The 18,177-nt window shown below is 40.8% G+C and overlaps 1 protein-coding gene across 1 annotated transcript; it reads left to right on the forward strand.

Moving 5' to 3' along the window:
- The first annotated feature begins 97 nt into the window (after nucleotides 1–97).
- Nucleotides 98–13,700, forward strand: map1sb (microtubule-associated protein 1Sb). The gene is made up of 6 exons (XM_036596252.1): nucleotides 98–303; nucleotides 4,848–4,930; nucleotides 5,098–5,238; nucleotides 6,350–9,551; nucleotides 9,704–9,912; nucleotides 10,781–13,700. Exons 1-6 carry the CDS (start codon nucleotides 189–191, stop codon nucleotides 10,934–10,936), a joined length of 3,906 nt encoding a protein of 1,301 aa, XP_036452145.1. The 5' UTR covers nucleotides 98–188; the 3' UTR covers nucleotides 10,937–13,700.
- Nucleotides 13,701–18,177: the final 4,477 nt, after the last annotated feature.

Raw genomic sequence — 18,177 nt, forward strand, 5'->3', positions numbered from 1 at the left:
AAAACGGAATATTGTGATATATATCGTGTACATACTGAGTATCATGATGTTTTATTTCTGCTGTATCGCTCAGCTTTAGTCTGCGTGCAGAATAAACAGGCCTCTCTCACAGTGAGCGCCGTGGTTCTGAGCTGATTCATTATAAATACAGGAAGAACTGAGAGCTCCACCCTCACAGGCCGCTCTGAATGTTTTCCTCAGGAATCCGCTCGTGGGATGTGGATCTGAGTCTGTGTAATCTGGACGAACAGCTGAAGCTCTTCGTTACCCACCGTTCGTCTCAAAGCTCCACGGATGTTAAAGGTGAGTGACCATGTTCTGCACTTTCCATACGTTCTCTACGTCCTCCTCACCTCTGACCTTTCACATTCATCACAGTCATAGCAGAGGCTCTCCAACTCTCTCCAACGGGAACTTCACTGACTGAGACTCTACAGGCTTCTGTTCAACACAGTTACTTCAGAATGGAGTTGCTGTATGAATGTGAAATACAGGCTTGTTTGAATTTAAATCTTCTCTTTACATTTATTTTTCTGTTGTTTGCTATTGTTTTTACTGGGAGATGCTTTTTGTGTGCTGGGTGCCTCACCTTCTAAGAACAGTGTGCAGGTATGGCTGTGTTCGGAATAGCGTATTGTGTACTGTGTACTGCATTAGTATATACTGAATTCTCTATACTACACCAGTATATACTGCATGCTGCTCTTCGTCAGTAGGGTACAGTTCAGTATCCAGTATCCGACACAAGCCCTGCACTGAACTACAGGACAGGTGTGCGACTAGCCCACTAACATCAGCCACTGAGATAATCAGCCCATCTGAAGACCCGCCCCATTTTCCTCAGCCCTCCAATCACTGCTTTGGAACCGTTGCTAGCTGCTTTGCAGTGTGTACCTTTTTATTTGGGTGAAAAAATAGGCCTGTGTGACTTTTGAAAGACACCCCATACAGTGACAGAGGACAGGTCTGTGTTTTCTGTCCATCTCCAAAGCTACAAATAAACTTTAAAAAGGTTAGCTTTGGTCTGGTCAGTGCGGTAAACCTGTGTGGTTTCCAAACACACCTGTTTTCCTCCATTTGCGAGCCATTACAGTCGTAGTTGGTAATTTGACTGAATAATAATCAGTGTGACTCACACAGGAGCCCGAATAGCCGATGCTGAGAGTATCATTCGGCCACTTTTAAATAGTAAAAAGTTCACTTTAAAAAGTAATCAAACCACCTGGAGACCAGCAGAGAGCGCTGGTGTGGCTTCAGTGTCGCACTGAGTACAGCAGCATTTGGACAAATTTCTTTCATTTTGCTGTTATTAATATATTGAAGTCCATTATTAAAACTCCTGGCAGTTAAGTCAGTGGTAAAGTCCTCCCGGAATGGCTGTGTTGCATTTTGGGATGCAGGAGATCAGAATACTGGAATATGCTTCCGGAGCAGAATGTCATCAAGCATCTTTGGCATGCTGGAGAAATCCATGTTGGTCACATACTGCATACTGCTCACTACTGTTGTGCAGAATCAGTGCGCGAGCAGTGAGTTACAGACTATTTCCAGCACAGCCTGTGTTTTATGTCATGGGCAATTTTCGTGCTGACCAATCAGATTGAAGATAAAGCTGGCCTTTACGGTAATGGAGGAGGGATTAGTGGTTGCATCATGAGAAATCAAAAGGAGCCTTTTTTAGGTTAGCTTGTTGTACCCAGTTAACAGTAGAAGTAAAACGTTTTGTAAATGTAGTGCTTGAGATTTCAAGTACGTTTGTGTAGTTTTGTTTTATTATCTATTAGCAACAACTGAGTTTGGCTCATTTTAGCCATTGCTGGCTGTTTAAAGCAGAGATTTTCTAACAAGACCTCTGTAACTCAGTATTTTACACAGAGATTCAGAGGAAAATTTCTTCCAGAAAATAAAAGCTGAAAAGGTGCAAGAAAACCTACTGTTTGCTGTGGGGTTGTTTACACTGCCATGGCTACACTGCCATCTCTGAAACATCCACATAGTCCTGACCAAGTAGAGAAGTTTTTTTGGGAAGTTTTTGTAGCTTTTCACCCAATTTAAATGACAGAGTTTGAACAGCTAAATTGAAGTTCAAACATGTTAGAAACTCTCAAATCATTCCCTAATTATCAAAAACACAAAGAAAAACATAGAAAAAAAATTGCTTTCAGAATGATCAGTAAGCGTGTGGGCGTGGCCTAATTGGCAACTCTACTACTAGGATCTTTTCATTGACACATCTCATTTACAGAAGTGGTTCTTCAAAGCACCATCCACTGGAAGGTTCTTTAGGGAACGAAAAGTTTTTCTAAACAACTTTTGAAGACTGTAGATGGTTTCAGCAGAGCTCAGTGCACTCAAAGCCTCCATTATAAAAACAAATAAATAATAGCAGCTTTTGTTCATGCAGCGTTCTGGACATTCTTCACATCACTCACATGACAAAAGCAGCTCTGACTGAGTGAACAGATGAGCAGTGTTGTGTGTGCTGTGTGACTGAGGAGTGGGTGGACAGAACTGCTGTTGGTGAATAGAGCTGGTTTCTGGTCTGCACTCTGAACAGCTACAGTCGCAACTCAGGGCTGGTCAGGAAGGAAGTGCTGCTGACCAATTGTTCAGGCTTTGGCAGCCAACAGCAACACTGCGGTGGAATATTGTTATATTAAGACTTCAGAAGTGATTTTGCTGACCGATAGCCGACACACTGGTTCCAGAGGAAACACTTTCACTGTGTTCTTACTGATGATGTAATTGGTTTATGTTAGGTAGAAGGTCATAAATGATTAAAGATGGTCAGAAAATCAGCATCTTTTATGCTCGCAGGACTTCACATATATGGAATGAACTTCTTGTAGAATTAAAAAAATAAAATTATGGATTATTAGTATCAGTTTTGGCCAAACCAACACTACATGGTTCTTTGCTTGGGCGTAGGATTTTAAGAAAAAAAAAACATTGCTAAGAACATTTATATTATGTGCTGGTTCTTTAAAGATCTCATTTAAAAAAATGGTTAATTAACTATTTAAAATCTCAGGCTTATTACATACTGAGCCTTATTATTCAGTAACAACAGGGACTTCAGTGCAAACCGGCTGAGCTATTCTTAGGTTATAGAAGTGTGTAATAATAATTGGGTCCACCAGTGGGCCCTGGACGTTTAGGGGGTGAAATGGCTCTTCTATGGCATGAACTGCCCAAACATCCCTTTTTGGCATCGTTATTTTTGATTGAAGATTTTAATCATCAGTTTTCTATTATCAGTCCAGAAATGTATCTCTAAAAGAAACTGACTGATCCTCGTTCAGCGTTCTCATTGTGTTTAGCTTCGGTGGCTGGACAGAGGGTCATGACCTTTGTCCTCTGACCTGGTCAGTGTGGCTCCTCTTTAACAGGAAGTTTGGGCATTGAAAAGGCTGAAAAGAGGAAATACCAGAGCGGCACTGCCCTACAGAGAAATCAGCAAAACAAAAGGAGCTAAAATATGGTTCTACACTGTCTGAAAAAAGGGTTCTTGGATTCTTATTGTCCTGGTAAATTTTAGCCAAAGTACAGACGGTGTAAATGTTCCCTCAAAGGTGTAACAGGGTGCAGCTGTGCAGTTGAAGTCACGTTCCCTGGAGAAACTGGGGCACATTTGTAGCTTTTGTTAGCTTAACTGACTTAAGTAGAAAAAGTAAAGATCGTGGAGTGAAGAGTCTCAGTGCAAGCTAAAAAATAACAAAAAACAGAGAAAATGGTAAAATTATATTCCTTAACTAAAGGTAATGAAGAACAACACAGTTACATATTCTTCTACTTCACTTAAACACAGTCTGCCTGTAACCGCGTACCCAAATTAAAGGGGGCGCTGTTCCCACAGACTCGAAAGGAAACACTCTCAACCATCAGAATAACTGTCTGAGTTACTGACTCAGAGTCACCGAGTCTAGAATGGAGGAGTTCATTTCCTCCTGACTTCCGTGTTATCAGACCACATGTTCTGGATGATGGTGTCTCTGTGGAGGCGGCGAGGCTTTGAAGTTGAGGACACACAGGTTTGCTGGTGTTTGCTAATTCGATGCTGATGCTGCAAATGAGACAATCATGACTGCCATGAATAATGGATCATAAAAAGGTTTGTGGGAATCGAATCCGGAGAGTTCAAGCTTTCTAACGGTGTACTGCATCACTTCTTGTATTGCTGGCTTAATGCCGGTTAAAAACTTGTTGCTTACCACCCAAAGGTTAGAAGGTCAACATGTACAAAATTTGGCGGACTTCTATTTTTGAAATCCCTCATCAACAATCATTATAAATAGAGTTATTAAAATGACTGAATTATTAAAAGTGATAAATACATTCTGATTACGTTTATTTTGTCCACTCATATATCTTTAACAAAACACGCTTTTTTAAAATGGTACAGAATCTTTCTTTTAGGGCTAAATTTGAGCAAATAAGACAAACATGATTAATCATGATTGACTACACAAAGTAATGCAGTTAATGATTGTGTTTATCATTTGACAGACCTTCCTCTAAAACTGTGAAGCTGAATAAGTAACTCAGCCTGTTTTGTAGGAGCATCAGGATTTGTTTTAGTTCTTCGTCTCTGGTTTAACTTCACCTCTAATTCTAAGACATTTGTCAGATGAAGAGATCAATAACTGTTTGTTGCTGATGTTTGTTTTTTATTCATTAACTCTGTGGAGGGAAAGCTTCCAAGTGTCTGTTTCAGTGTCCGGTCACTTTGAAATCAGATTAGACGTTTATAAGACCTGGCAGGGGCATTTACTCAGAAAAGCCTCTTCCTTTCTCTCTGTTCTGTCCATCTCTCTCTCTGTCTTTATCTCCTTCCTGTCTCTCTGCAGGTCAGCGGATATTTAACTCCTCTACAAATGTTCTCAGCTCCAGGGTTCTGATTAATCCCTCCGAGGAGCTTCTCTACTCAGAGGTTTGGTCATGCAGCATTTGTTCATATATAAATACAATTCTGTCTGTACTGACTCACTTTTTACACGCAGCCCTATTGAGTAATGTTAATTAATTCTTTCCCACAAGATATTTTACAGGGGAGCATTAAAACAACAGAATTTAGAAAATATTTGTAATTTCATGCAGATACGCAGCCTGATATTGGACTCGAGTCAGCACAAGCTGCTCGTGCTTGCGGGACAGTCACTGGAGGACACTGGGGACATCATCCTGCAAACTGGACACTTCAGTCCAAACCACTTCTCTCAGATCTTTGAGGATGAGGAGGTCTGTGCTCTGCTATACAATCAAATTACAGTCTAAATGTTAGCAGAGGCTTTTCCACATAATTCCAATCAAAAGTCTGAATATTCCTGCTCCTTATTTTTACTGTTTTCCACATTTTAGAGTAAAAGTGATGCATCTTTACACTCTTTCAAACTACTTGTTGGAGTCACTTCCAGATAAATTCACACATCAACTTCAATATTTATGTTTACCTTAGGAACAAATTTCTAGCATTAATGCATAAACCTTTATGATTTTGAATGTATGAGAAATATACCTTCCTTCTTTTTGACTGGTACTGTGTGTAAGCCTGTACTGATGTGAATTTTGGAGATAAGGATTCACAAAATTTTCTTAAGAAAAAAATCTTCTGAAGTGTGTCTTTTTATCTTAACTACATATTTAAGTAAAAATATAAATTAAAAATTAATTAAGATGAATTATTATTCTTTTTAAGATTTTTTCTTATTTCTTATGTTTTCTCTTAAGAATATTGTAAGAACAAGTGGTTTTCTTGAAAACAATGTTCTTAAATATTTCTGTACTGTACTGTATCATTGGCAAGGTCTCACTAATGATTCTAGTGATTTTCACAAACTATAGCTGTTAAAATAAACCAGTGAGGATAAACCAATGTGTTTTGCTGTTGGCTGTTTCCTCCACTATCACATAGTCCTTGTTTGTTAATTATTTTTAATGTTATGTTTGATTTTTGTTTTGCTGTGCTTAGGCATTAATGTGATTACAATGAATAACCAGTTAGTGAAAATATGATTTAATTTCTGGCAATATATAAAATGTAATATAATATTGATAGTCTACATGACAAATAACCCACAGCCTACATACATAAACCATTAATATTTTCTTAAGAGAATAAGGCTTTTGCTAGAAAATATTTGAGTACCTTTTTGTGAGAATTGCATGTAAGAACATTCTTATGAACTTATTAGTGTTTGTCTTAAGATCCTTCACAAGTTTTATCTTAGGAAAGTTTTCATGAATCCAGGCTCAGGTCTCCTACTTCTATCAGTATTTGTGTGGGACAAAGCACACAAATTTCTATATTTACAATGATTGTACTGTTCTTTTGTATAAATGTCTCCAACAGATCCAGTCAGTACTGAATGCTGCGAGTGCAAATGGAAAACCAAGCCTGACCCTCAGCTGCCCAAAGACTGGAAAATGGAAGAACTCTGTGCTTGGGAAGCACAACATTCAAGATTTGATAGACATTAAGGTAAACCCTCTAATGGTGCTCCCCAAAATGGAAGGCCTTCAGGAGTTTACAGATCATCTCACCCAGACCCTTGAACCAATGTCACCATTTGACCTTTTGGAGCCTCCAAGCACGGTGGGTTTCCTCAAGCTTTGCCGTCCCTGCTGCTACATCTTTCCAGGTGGGAGGGGGGACTGTGCCTTCTTTGCGGTCAATGGATTCAACGTTCTGGTCAATGGTGGGGCTGACGAACGCTCTTGCTTTTGGAAGTTGGTGAGGCATCTGGACCGTGTTGACTCCGTTCTGCTCACTCATGCTGGGACAGATAATCTGCCAGGGATTAACAGTCTGTTTGAAAGGAAGGTTGCAGAGCTTGAGAAAGATGATTCTTCAAACTCAAATAAGAAAGAAAAATGGCTTAAAAATTTAATCTCTCCAGAGCTTGGCGTGGTTTTCTTCAATGCACCAAACAGGCTGAAAAAACTTCAAGGTGACCCAAATGTGCTAAGAAGTAGCGATCAAGCAGCTCTAACTCTACGCCATCTGGAGAAGCTTAAGATATCCCCAGAACTACTACTTCGCAACTCGAGTGGTTCTATAGAGCCAGTTGTTCTGTTTCAGAAGATGGGAGTTGGGTGTCTTGAGCTATATGTCCTTAACCCAATAAAACGCAGCAAAGAGTTTGAGGCGTTCATGCACAGCTGGCCTGAGAGTAGCTCCAATCCCAAAGGCTCAGAGATTCCTTTAACCTCTCTGGTTTCTATCTGTGCTTTGCTTGTGTGGCATCCGGCCAGCCCACATGAAAAAATAATCAGAGTCCTCTTCCCTGGTTCCACACCACAGGGGAAGATATTGGAGGGTCTAGAGAAGTTGAAACACCTAGAGTTTCTCAAGCGACCTGTAGTGTGCTCGAAAGACATTGAATCATCAAAGTCAGAAAAGAACCCAAAACGTGCAGAGAGCCAAGACAGCCTCAAATCCAACACAAAGGAATCCAGAACAGGGACAGCAAGTGCAGCTCCAAAGGAGAGATCAGCTCGTGGGTATCTAGAACCAAAGGACAAGCCCAAAGTTGTGAATGGAAGTGACTCTACAGGTGACGAAAGGCTGAAGTCTGTGGAAAACAGTGGCAAACTAAAGCCCTCCAAGCCTGTTTCAAGGAAGGAGTCTTTTAAGGATAATAAAAAAGATGAAAGTCGTAGTGCATTGGTGACAAAGAAACAAGAAAATGTGCAAAGGAAAATGTCTGGAAAAAAAGATTTGTCTGTTAACAAACCAAAGGCAGACTTGAAGCCTGAACATAAAAAAGATGAGAAAAATGAAGATAAAAAGACCAGTTTGTCAGGAAAAGATGTGAAGAAAGCCCCTTCAGCATCTGTATTCCCTCCTTTAGACACAAGTAAGTCTGCAAGTGCAAAGAAAAATGAAACAAAAGAAAACAAGGGGGCAGAAAGTAAGGTAAAAAGCAACAAATCTAACAAGGAGCAGCAGAACCAGAAGCTATCAGGTGATGTGGAGGATCCAAATCACTCCATAATTTCTTCACCTGAAGATATGACATCAGAGTTTCTGGAATTGGAGCGAGAGCAGGCACATGATGTTTCTGCTAGTAAAAACTCGGACCACCCCTCTGGGACAGGTTCAGGGAATGAAGATGATCTGAAGAACGACCACGGCAATCCAGAGAGGGCAGATTCTGGAGAAGCTGTACCCAATCCAAGCAAGGCCATTGATTCTTCTGCCCACTTTGTCAAGAATCCAAAAAGCGAACGCAGTGTGAATTTGGACCTCACACCAACGGAGTACACCCTACTCGATGGCGCTTTTAAAGACAATCTGTCCAAATGTGTTCAGGATGAAGTCTGCATCAGCCCTGATGAAAAGACTTTGGAGTTGAGTTCTCCTAGATCTGGCCCGAATAGTGCTGGCCATACGCCCTATCATCTGTCCCCTGAGGAGACTTGGGCATCTAGGGACCACAGCAGTCTGGGAGCCAAGATGTGCCTTGGATCAGAGAGTCAGCAGGTAGGAGGATCCAGCAAGAATTCAGAGTCTGGATGTGCGAAGAGTAATCAGGAGAGCACCTCTGCCTCATCCAAAGAAAAACACTCCAGTTTCCTGTCCCTGAGTTCTTTCAAGGACAATATGCCTGATATATCTCCCACTGTGACTACCACCCACTCAATGCCAGCAGAAGTTAGCTCACCACAGTCCACTGAAGTTGATGAGTCTTTGTCAATGTCCTTTGAGCAAGTCCTTCCCACAGTCAGTGAATCCACCAACGAGGATGAGACGTCCTACTCCAACGGTCAGTATGTAGATTCTGATTTCAAGGTAGGAATGTCCCTGTCCTTAAAAATGGCCCACACCAAGAGAGTTATGAACGATGGCTTGGATGGACGTCCTCCTGGACCTCAGGGCCTGATGTTTGATGCTGGTGCCCATGATGTTGACCTGTGCCTAGTGTCTCCATGCGAGTTCAAACATTTCAAATCTGCAGGGAACCAACAGCATCCGCTTTCTCCGGGACTTACCACAACCAGCAGCCCTCAGGATCTCTCAGATGATAGTGACCATTCCCAGGACGTGGCAAAACCCTTACCACAAGTATATTCAAACACCAAGTCCACTTACCTAGCCCAGGAAACTCCTTTGACTTCTGTTAGTGACTACTTCCCCAATGCCTCAGATTTGGATGTTCATCCTGAAGTAGAGGAATGCCCCTCCATAACTGCAGACGGTGCATTAGATTCTGATGAGGAAGCTGGCATGCATTTCTCCTCTCAGAACCCTACTGATGGTGACAGGACAAACAACTCCCCACTTCAAGATCCTCTGCCAGTCACTGTGAAGGACTTGCCTCCACTTCCACCCCAGCCTGGGGCCTGCATGCCTGATCTGGGGAAAGTCAAGGTCGGAGCGACAAAGAACAAAAAGATGACTGGCGTTACTTCGTCCACCAGCTCAGCGCAAAACAGCAAAACCAAGACTGGAAATCAAAGCGGATCAGCTGGTAGTCTGAGATCGAGCTCCACTGTAGACAGTTCTGCATCACGCTCTGCTAATTCTGCTCCAAAAAGACTGACTGCATCAGGTAAGAAGAGTTCTGTTCAAATATACACAAAGATGGTTGTCACATACCTTTTTTTATGCCAGTTTGTACTGGAACATCTGTTGGTTATTTCAAGAAACTGACATATGTACACACAACAGTCCTTGACAAAGAGTTTCTTCTTTTCCTATCAGCAGGAAACAAGGGCAGTTTGTCAGTATATCTTGACTTGGCGTATCTCCCGTCTGGCTATGCAGCTTCCACTATTGACCTTGAGTTCTTCTGCCGCTTGCGATCCTCCTGTTACATCATAAGTGGGGACGACTCTATTAAAGAATCCATGATGAGGCCCATCCTGGATGCCTTACTGGATGGAAAGTCCTTATGGCCTGAGCATGTGCCGGTCAGTTCAGATTCTTTTTTTGTTTGAACAACATAGTGAAACCTTGAACACAGATAGGTGTAACAAATCTATGGAAGAAGAAGATGATTATAGTTGCATTTTGTTTAAAAAAAGATGTCATGATCAAGTAATACAATAGTATTCTCATATTCTATTATGAGAAGGAATTGAATTGTAGATGTAACCTTGTGACATGTTTGCAAGATGTATTGCTGTAGATGACATGCACAGGTTCAACCACGAACAGCTTCTCTGACAACTTAAACAAGTCATCTTAATTTCCATGCTCAATGCAGTTTATAAAAGCCTAATAAAATACATTCTCATTATTTTATCTTGAGGATAGAAGCTCATTGTCATTCTGTCAAGTCCTTTACTTTTTCCAGAGGTCAGTTTATACTTTGTTCATCTCTTGCATCGGGTCATCATGTTATTTCCCAGTGTATAGTACTATACAGTCTTAATCCGGCTAACAAAATTAAAAAAAAAGTAATCAAAGTGTTGTTTCTCAGGAAAACGTTTTAAATGATTTGTCATAATATTTTGTTTTGTTTTATACAATAATAACTTACACAATGCAGATTTGAATATTAGTTAAATATGATTCCAGTTATAAAACTAAACACTAAAAAGGATTTTACATGTTGTAGTTAAAGTATTTTAGGAACAGCTAGATGTTATTGAATGGCAAATAATCTACTGTAATTCTCTGTTCACTGTGGTCTGCCCAGATAAATAGCTTTAAATAAAAAAAATTCCCAGTTGGCCTAAGAATTTAGTGCAGTACTGTAGATCTAGATCTAAGTTACGTATCTAGGAAAAGCCCTGTATTTTTCCATCTCAGTCTGTCTTACTTCTTGTCCTACAGGTGACGTTGATTCCCACGTTTGAGTCGGTGATGATGCATGAGTGGTACCAGCAGACCCAAGAGAAGCAGCGGCAGTTGGGCATCACGGTTCTGGGCAGTAACAGCACCGTGGCCATGCAGGAGGAAACGTTCCCCGCTTGTAAAGTGGAGTTTTGAGAGATGAACAAAACTCCACTGTTGACCTGAGCCTTTACCTTCCCTTTTCAGCACTAACTTTAGCACTTAAACCCCTGGAACATGGAAAAGACCCGTGCCTGCATGGTTTGATCACCCGAGCAATGAACGTAGATTTGTAATCTTGGTAATTAATATTGGACTGGAGCTGTCTCTCAAATAGAGTACTTCTGTAGTGTACTGGCCTCTTGTAGTGCACGTAGTGTGTTCACACTGGAAAATACAGCAGGATGCTACGCTAAATCTGCCAAAAATTTAGGTTTTAGCTCCTCTGCAACTACACTGAAGGCTGTAGAAATTGCAAAGCCGTAGGATTTAGAGTGGCCATCAGAACTAGCGGAGCAGCATCAGTAGATGCTGTAGAGGAGGAACCATCAGAAGAGTAGCAGTCAGAGGAAGATGTAGTAAGAGGATGAGCCATCAGACAAGGCTGTCGGAAGAGCTGGAGCCATCAGCGGACACTTTAAGAAGTGGAAGAGCCTTCAGTGGAAGCAGTAGGAAGGGGAGGGGCCTTCAGAGGAAGCAGTAGGAAGGGGAAGAGCCTTCAGTGGAAGTGGTAGGAAGGGGAGGGGCCTTCAGTGGAAGTGGGAGGATGGGGAGGGGCCTTCAGAGGAAGCTGTAAGAAGGGGAGGAGCAGTCAGATGAAGCAGTAGGAAGGGGAGGGGCCTTCAGTAGAAGCGGTAGGAAGGGGAGGGGCCTTCAGAGGAAGCGGTAGGAAGGGGAGGAGCAGTCAGATGAAGCAGTAGGTCAGGGAGGGGCCTTCAGTGGAAGTGGTAGGAAGGGGAGGGGCCTTCAGTGGAAGTGATAAAAAGGGGAGGAGCAGTCAGAGGAAGCAGTAGGACGGGGAGGGGCCTTCAGTGGAAGCGGTAGGAAGGGGCCTTCAGTGGAAGCGGTAGGAAGGGGAGGGGCCTTCAGTGGAAGTGATAAGAAGGGGAGGAGCAGTCAGAGGAAGCTATAGGAAGGGGAGGAGCCTCAAATAAAACTATAGAAAGGGGAGGAGCCATCAGAGAAAGCTGTATGAAGGGGTGAGCGTAGTTTGTAATGAGGCTGTTTCAGTTATTTGCAGAAATTTGTCATTTCCAAAACACTAGTCTTCTAATTAAGACGATCAGCCACTCCACCCCTCAAATCTCCAGGCTCTAGATGCACTAGTGCACAGTGTGAGAATATTTAAGAATATAATAGTACCCGATTTGAGACGCAGCAGTTGTGATTTGCATTGCACAGGCAATGTGGTAAAAAATTTGGTCATTAGTCCAGTTCCAGCTCATGTCTGTAAAAAAATACACATTGATTTATGTTGTTAAAATATCGTATGTAAGATAAGTTCACAGTACAAATAGTAAGTTGTGTGCATCATTTCATCTCTGATACTTGATTATGCATCTCCTCGCTTTGCCTTTAAAACAGTGACAATCCTGTAAGGTACGGATTACACCAGCCTCTCTGAATGAGCTCCTGCTACCACTGCTCCACTCTTCCATTGAGTTGGTGCACATTTCAGCCAGAATTCCTGTCTGCCTATTTTCTGATGTTCCAGACTGAGAATTGGGATTGAGGTCTGGTGATGTTGCTGGTCAGTGACACTGTCCCAGTGTTGCATCATGCCTGTTGAGCTAGTCACCTACAGTCGTTCAGTGGGAAACCATGCCTGAAGTCCCAACCAATGGGAGAGCTCGCTTGGCTATATTTACCTAGATATCAGAGAGAAAACTATCCTGACTGGATCATTTTCCGTTGGACATTTGAAGATTTTAACCAGAATCGGAGTGGGAAACCGGGAGACATTGTCTCACAAGCTGTACAGCCCCGGTTATACAACTCATACAGTGGAGAGAGATTAGATGAAGATGATGTTAGCTTCTTACTTTTACTTCCCGTTCCACCTTAAATGATGTACCACTTACATTCAGATGCCTGTTCGGGCATTAGCGTGTAACTGGGGCTCTATTTAAGGTGGAACGGAAATTCCAATAGGAAGCTAACATCAGCCTTGAGAGCTCCAATTAAGCGTGATGACAGACAGACAGAGCTCCACTGAGTTTATTACTGTTTTTTGCAATTTTCATAAATGAGTTATGTGAAGATGGACAGAACTGCAGGTATGATAAAGCTAGTTAAGGATTATAGAGCAGGTGGGCAGTGAGAAACACTGACAGGACGTTAAGTTACTTAGCTAACGTTAGCATCGCTCATAGCATATTGACTGTCATGATTGTGTCACATTTAAGACAAAAGCTTTCGCCAGTTTTCATTTCATCACTAGCCACCTTGTTTATCTCAGTATGTAAATAATAAATAAGAGATAAGAGGAAGAAAAGACGATGAAAATGCACAGAAACAGTACAGATTACATTGCATGAAGGCAGTGCTGTGTGTGTAGCAGGAGAAATACAGTTAGAGTTTAAGGTGGGCTGGTCAGCATGTGCCTCCTGGTCTGAAAACAAGTCCCACTCCGGCCTGATTGTTTCCAAATGAAACTTAACCATGGCTTAAGAGTATTACTACAGTACCTCGCTGATATTAAGGCAAGAGGATGCACACTACCAAAAATGATGTCTTGGCATATTAAATTATTTTAAATTAATTTATATATCTAATATTTCTCATTTTGAGATGTTATAGGGATATAGAATAATCTCACGATCCTGGCAGATAATTACGCTCATTTTTAAAAAAACATGCTTGAAGCTAAAAAAATTATCTGCCAATATTGTGAAATAATTTCAACAATAAAATGACTTAAAATAAGTAAAAAAAAAATCTACAAATATGTTAAATATTCTTAGATTCTGACAACCATTTCAAAATTTTAAATATTACATATATAGCTTAGATCATTTTGATAATTTTGCTTCCCGAGTGCACAATCAAGCATCAGACAGTAAATGATGTGTGAGACAAACTTTGAGGTTGCAACTGAACACAATGTTAAATATCTCACCACATGGTTAATTTCTCCACCGCAGTTTCATGCATGTCATTTTTTGTTAAATACGTTTTCTGTTCCGGAGGAAGCTTTGTTAATTTCAGAGGATGCTTTGTTAATTTCAGAGGATGCTTTGTTAATTTTGGAGGAAGCTTTGTTAATTTTGGAGGTCGCTGCTAAAAAAAAGGGAGCTGTGAAAAAAAAATCTTGCCACAAAGCAATTCGGCACAAACAAAATAGATTTAAATTTTATAGAGCCAAAGTTAAGAAGTATATTGCTGTCAAGAAGACATGCATGTGTGAATAAACTGAAGAATGTATGGATTATGATATGTACTGTATATATATGTAATGCCATTTGACTGAAAAATGTGACTCCAGTCAGGATGTTTTGACCCATTTTCTCAGCCCTAAAATGCAAATTCTCAGAAATGTAATTATTCATTTTAAATCTCAGAGAGTCTGAAAACTGTTCAAATTATCTGATAACAGGTTCATTAGATTGTTACACACTTCATGTCGGTAACGCTGGATGTTATTTGCTCTGAAGCATCCTGATTGGGCACACCTCAGGTGAAAAAGGGACATTAATTAGATGGTTGATTTTGATATTAGATTGTACTTCATTTAAATGTTCAGCCCACAGTGCATGGAGACTGTTATGAATCACTAATATGAACAAAAACTGTTAACGGATGTATGGTCTGTAGTTCCCCATGGGAAGATGAATCAATTCAGGCTTATTCTTGCACTTAGTTTGACCATACAGAACCAAAACCATTGCCAGCATATCTTTTTATTTTTTCCTGTGTTGTTGCTTCTGCTGTAGGTTATTTATTGTCCCTTTTTAGGGGTTAAACCTGGAGACCCCACGCTCTGGTGATGTTTGTATTTTCACGGTTTTGATAATTAGCCAATGACTTGAAGGTGTGATTGAAGGGAAAATGTACTAAAATATGCAGAATTACTTTGAGCAAAACAGTTCAACACTCTGAAAAATAAAGGTACCAGGAAAGGTTCTCTGGAGCCATAGAGCCAAGAGTCTTTAAATCTGGACCCTGAAGAGATTCCGGTCCAGACTGTGTAATTGCTGGAACATAAGAATCTAAGTGGCCATTAGTGAGCAGTTTAATTATCAAGTCTGGGTCTGTAACTGGATTCAAGGTCTAGATATGGCTATCATACCATAGAAGAACCATTTGGTTTTGTTTTTGAGTGTATTTAAACAAAATAAGCCTCAGCAGAACCATGTTTCAGCCCAACAATATAAAACAACAACAGTGATGCATTAATAACCATTTAAGGCAGATTCAAAAACTATCAATTTCTTCTGATTTATCTGCTGTTCTCTGTTAATAATGTGATTTTTTCAGCATTGTTGCATTTATTTGATCTGTAAAGAAAGATTTCTGTCTTATAAATGGCATTTTTGAACATGAAAACAGAATTAGGGATATAAGTCACACATCAGCCATTTTCTATTAATTTATTGATTAAACAAATCAGTAATAAGTTTAAAGAAATTTTGGAAGAACATTTTGTAAAGAGGTTTGGTTTTCACATAAACAGTCTTACATAGTGCAGCTTTGAAGAACCCCCTTTGTAGATTATGTGACTAAAGGTTTTTCCAGGAACCATTTAGGAACCTTTATTTTTAAGAGTGAACGGTTATAGATTGGACTCACTGGCTCTGTTTGGTTTGAGATTTATCCTCCTACAGTGTGCCGTACCGCTGCCGCTGTATCTGTGCTCGCTCTGATTGTTTGTGATGTGTCTGCCGCTGTATTACCTGAGTTCTGTTTAAACTGAGGCTTTATGAAGAGGGAAGCTATGCAGAGGACACCTAAACGCCTGTGTTGCTGCACTGTAGGCTAGAGGAACGTCTGTAATATAACACCGCATATGACATGAATTTGTTATTAAAACGTTAAACATAACGTCTGACTTCATTTGGATGTTATGTATCATTTGTTAAAGTTACAGTAAATTACAGTAATATTGGGTTTCAGTTTCTGATATCTATTATTTTCAAATTCACCACCTGGTGGGTGACTCTAAAACAGTCTGCAGTGTTTCTGAATGTAAGGAAAGCAGTGAGGCCTCTTATTCGCCAGCTTCTGTAAACTTAGTTTGATTCTGTATATGATTCTGGGTTAATGTACACATTTGTGTGAGGACACACAAGAGTGGAGTATATAATTTCATGTCAATCAATCAACCCCAGCCCTCTGTTAGTGCAGCATGTTGAGCATTCAGTACGTTACTAATGTAACCAAACTCGATTTTCAATTTCACAAATAACAATATAACCTGTAAATCACAAAATTATGCTATTTAAAGTGAGAGAGGACTGTAATATTACACCCAAGGTATGAAATACAGGGGGTCTTGGGGGGGGTCCAAGACCCCTAATTAAGCTCTTCATCCCCCTGAATGTCTCAAACTCAAATTTCAAACTTATTATGACAAAATAAACTTGTTATGACGTTACGCTGCCTGTTAGAGAAAAACAGAAGCTCAAATCCAGATTAAGTAAAGCTGATAGTTTGTCTGCTTTTCCCACAATAAGCTTTGTTGTTTTTAGCTAACTAGAGCTGCAGCACTGCTCTGCCTCAGGGTGGCGCTGTAGCGGGCTGGTTCACCCCAGTTGGTCCTTCATAGCCTAGAAACTGTAACTCTGCCCGGATTCCTCTGAAAAACTTTACAATGAGCTGCAGCAGATCTGTAAATCTGAAAACTCGCCCAGTTTCCCAAGAGTTTGGAGTGAAGAGTGACTGTTCCTCATTTCTCACACTGAAGACAGAAGAGGAGACGAGGAAGATCTCAGTTACTGTGAGGAAGAGCGCAGAACCACACTAGAACAGAGACTCTACAGAAGAGGAGACGAGGAAGATCTCAGTTACTGTGAGGAAGAGCGCAGAACCGCACTAGAACAGAGACTCTACAGAAGAGGAGACGAGGAAGATCAGTCAATGTGAGGAAGAGCGCAGAACCGCACTAGAACAGAGACTTTACAAAAGAGGAGACGAGGAAGATCTCAGTTACTGTGAGGAAGAACACAGAACCACACTAGAACAGAGACTTAACAGAAGAGGAGACGAGGAAGATCTCAGTTACTGTGAGGAAGAGCGCAGAACCGCACTAGAACAGAGACTTTACAGAAGAGGAGACGAGGAAGATCTCAGCTAATGTGAGGAAGAGCGCAGAACCGCACTGGAACAGAGACTCTACAGAAGAACAGCTGATAAAACAAACATTTACTGACATTGAAGCATCAGCGCCGCTATGGAGAGAGAGTTAGCAGCCAGACAACATGGGACCCCCGAATACCAGGGGGTTCACACTGATTACACTTGTTTTATTGTCTCCTGACTGCAGGTGGAAATTCACCCTGAGTTTGTAGACCTGCCGGGCACAGTCAAGTCAGCAGCGAGGGAACCTTTAGGTTCTCCAGTGGAGTTCAGGGATGGCCATCATGTCTTAGACAAAACATGCAATTTGTTGTAAGCGTTTCACAAAACTTCTTCAGGCGAAAGGCGACACTTCGAATATGCACGCTCGTATCAGCGCTGTTTTCTTTAATGTTCCAAACTGTTGGTGATTTAATGAAACGTTTTTTCGTATTCACACCCCACCCCGGCCAAAACAACACAACAATAAAACGAGGAATGAACCAGCCGGGATTTGGAGAATCATTAAACCCCAAGGTGGATGATGGATGTTCAGAATCAGAATTCATAATCTGAATATTTATAATACCAGATTTACCAATAAATGTAGAAATACACTCTTAAAAACATGGTGCTTTAAGGGTTCTTTAGTAAAGAAAATTCTGTATAGAACCATGAACACTCAAAGAACCATCTGCTTGATTTGAGTTCTTTGCATCATGTTCTTCAGATGGATTTTGTATATGTGCTATAGTTGGTTCTGTATAGAACCTTTTTGAAAAGGGTTCTATATGGCACCCAAAAGCGTTGACATCATAACAATAGAACAAGTTTTTGGGTGCTATATAGAACCCTTTTCAAAAAGGTTCTACACAGAGCCATCTACAGCACCTTCTCCATCAGTTTGAAGAACATTTCATGAAGCAAATGGTTTTTTGGGTGTTCATGGTTCTTTATAGAACCACTTTCTTTACTGAAGAACCATTGAAGCACCATGTTCTTTAAGAGGGTAGATATACACACTACACAAACACACAAACTGAAAAGTTCAGAAAAGGCTCTGCAGGTTCTGTTACGCTATAAACAGGTAAGGAACCCAGACAGACGTTTTCTTCATCTTTTAG

Source organism: Colossoma macropomum, unplaced genomic scaffold, assembly GCF_904425465.1.
Source record: "Colossoma macropomum unplaced genomic scaffold, Colossoma_macropomum, whole genome shotgun sequence".
NCBI classification, from domain to species: Eukaryota; Metazoa; Chordata; class Actinopteri; order Characiformes; family Serrasalmidae; genus Colossoma; species Colossoma macropomum.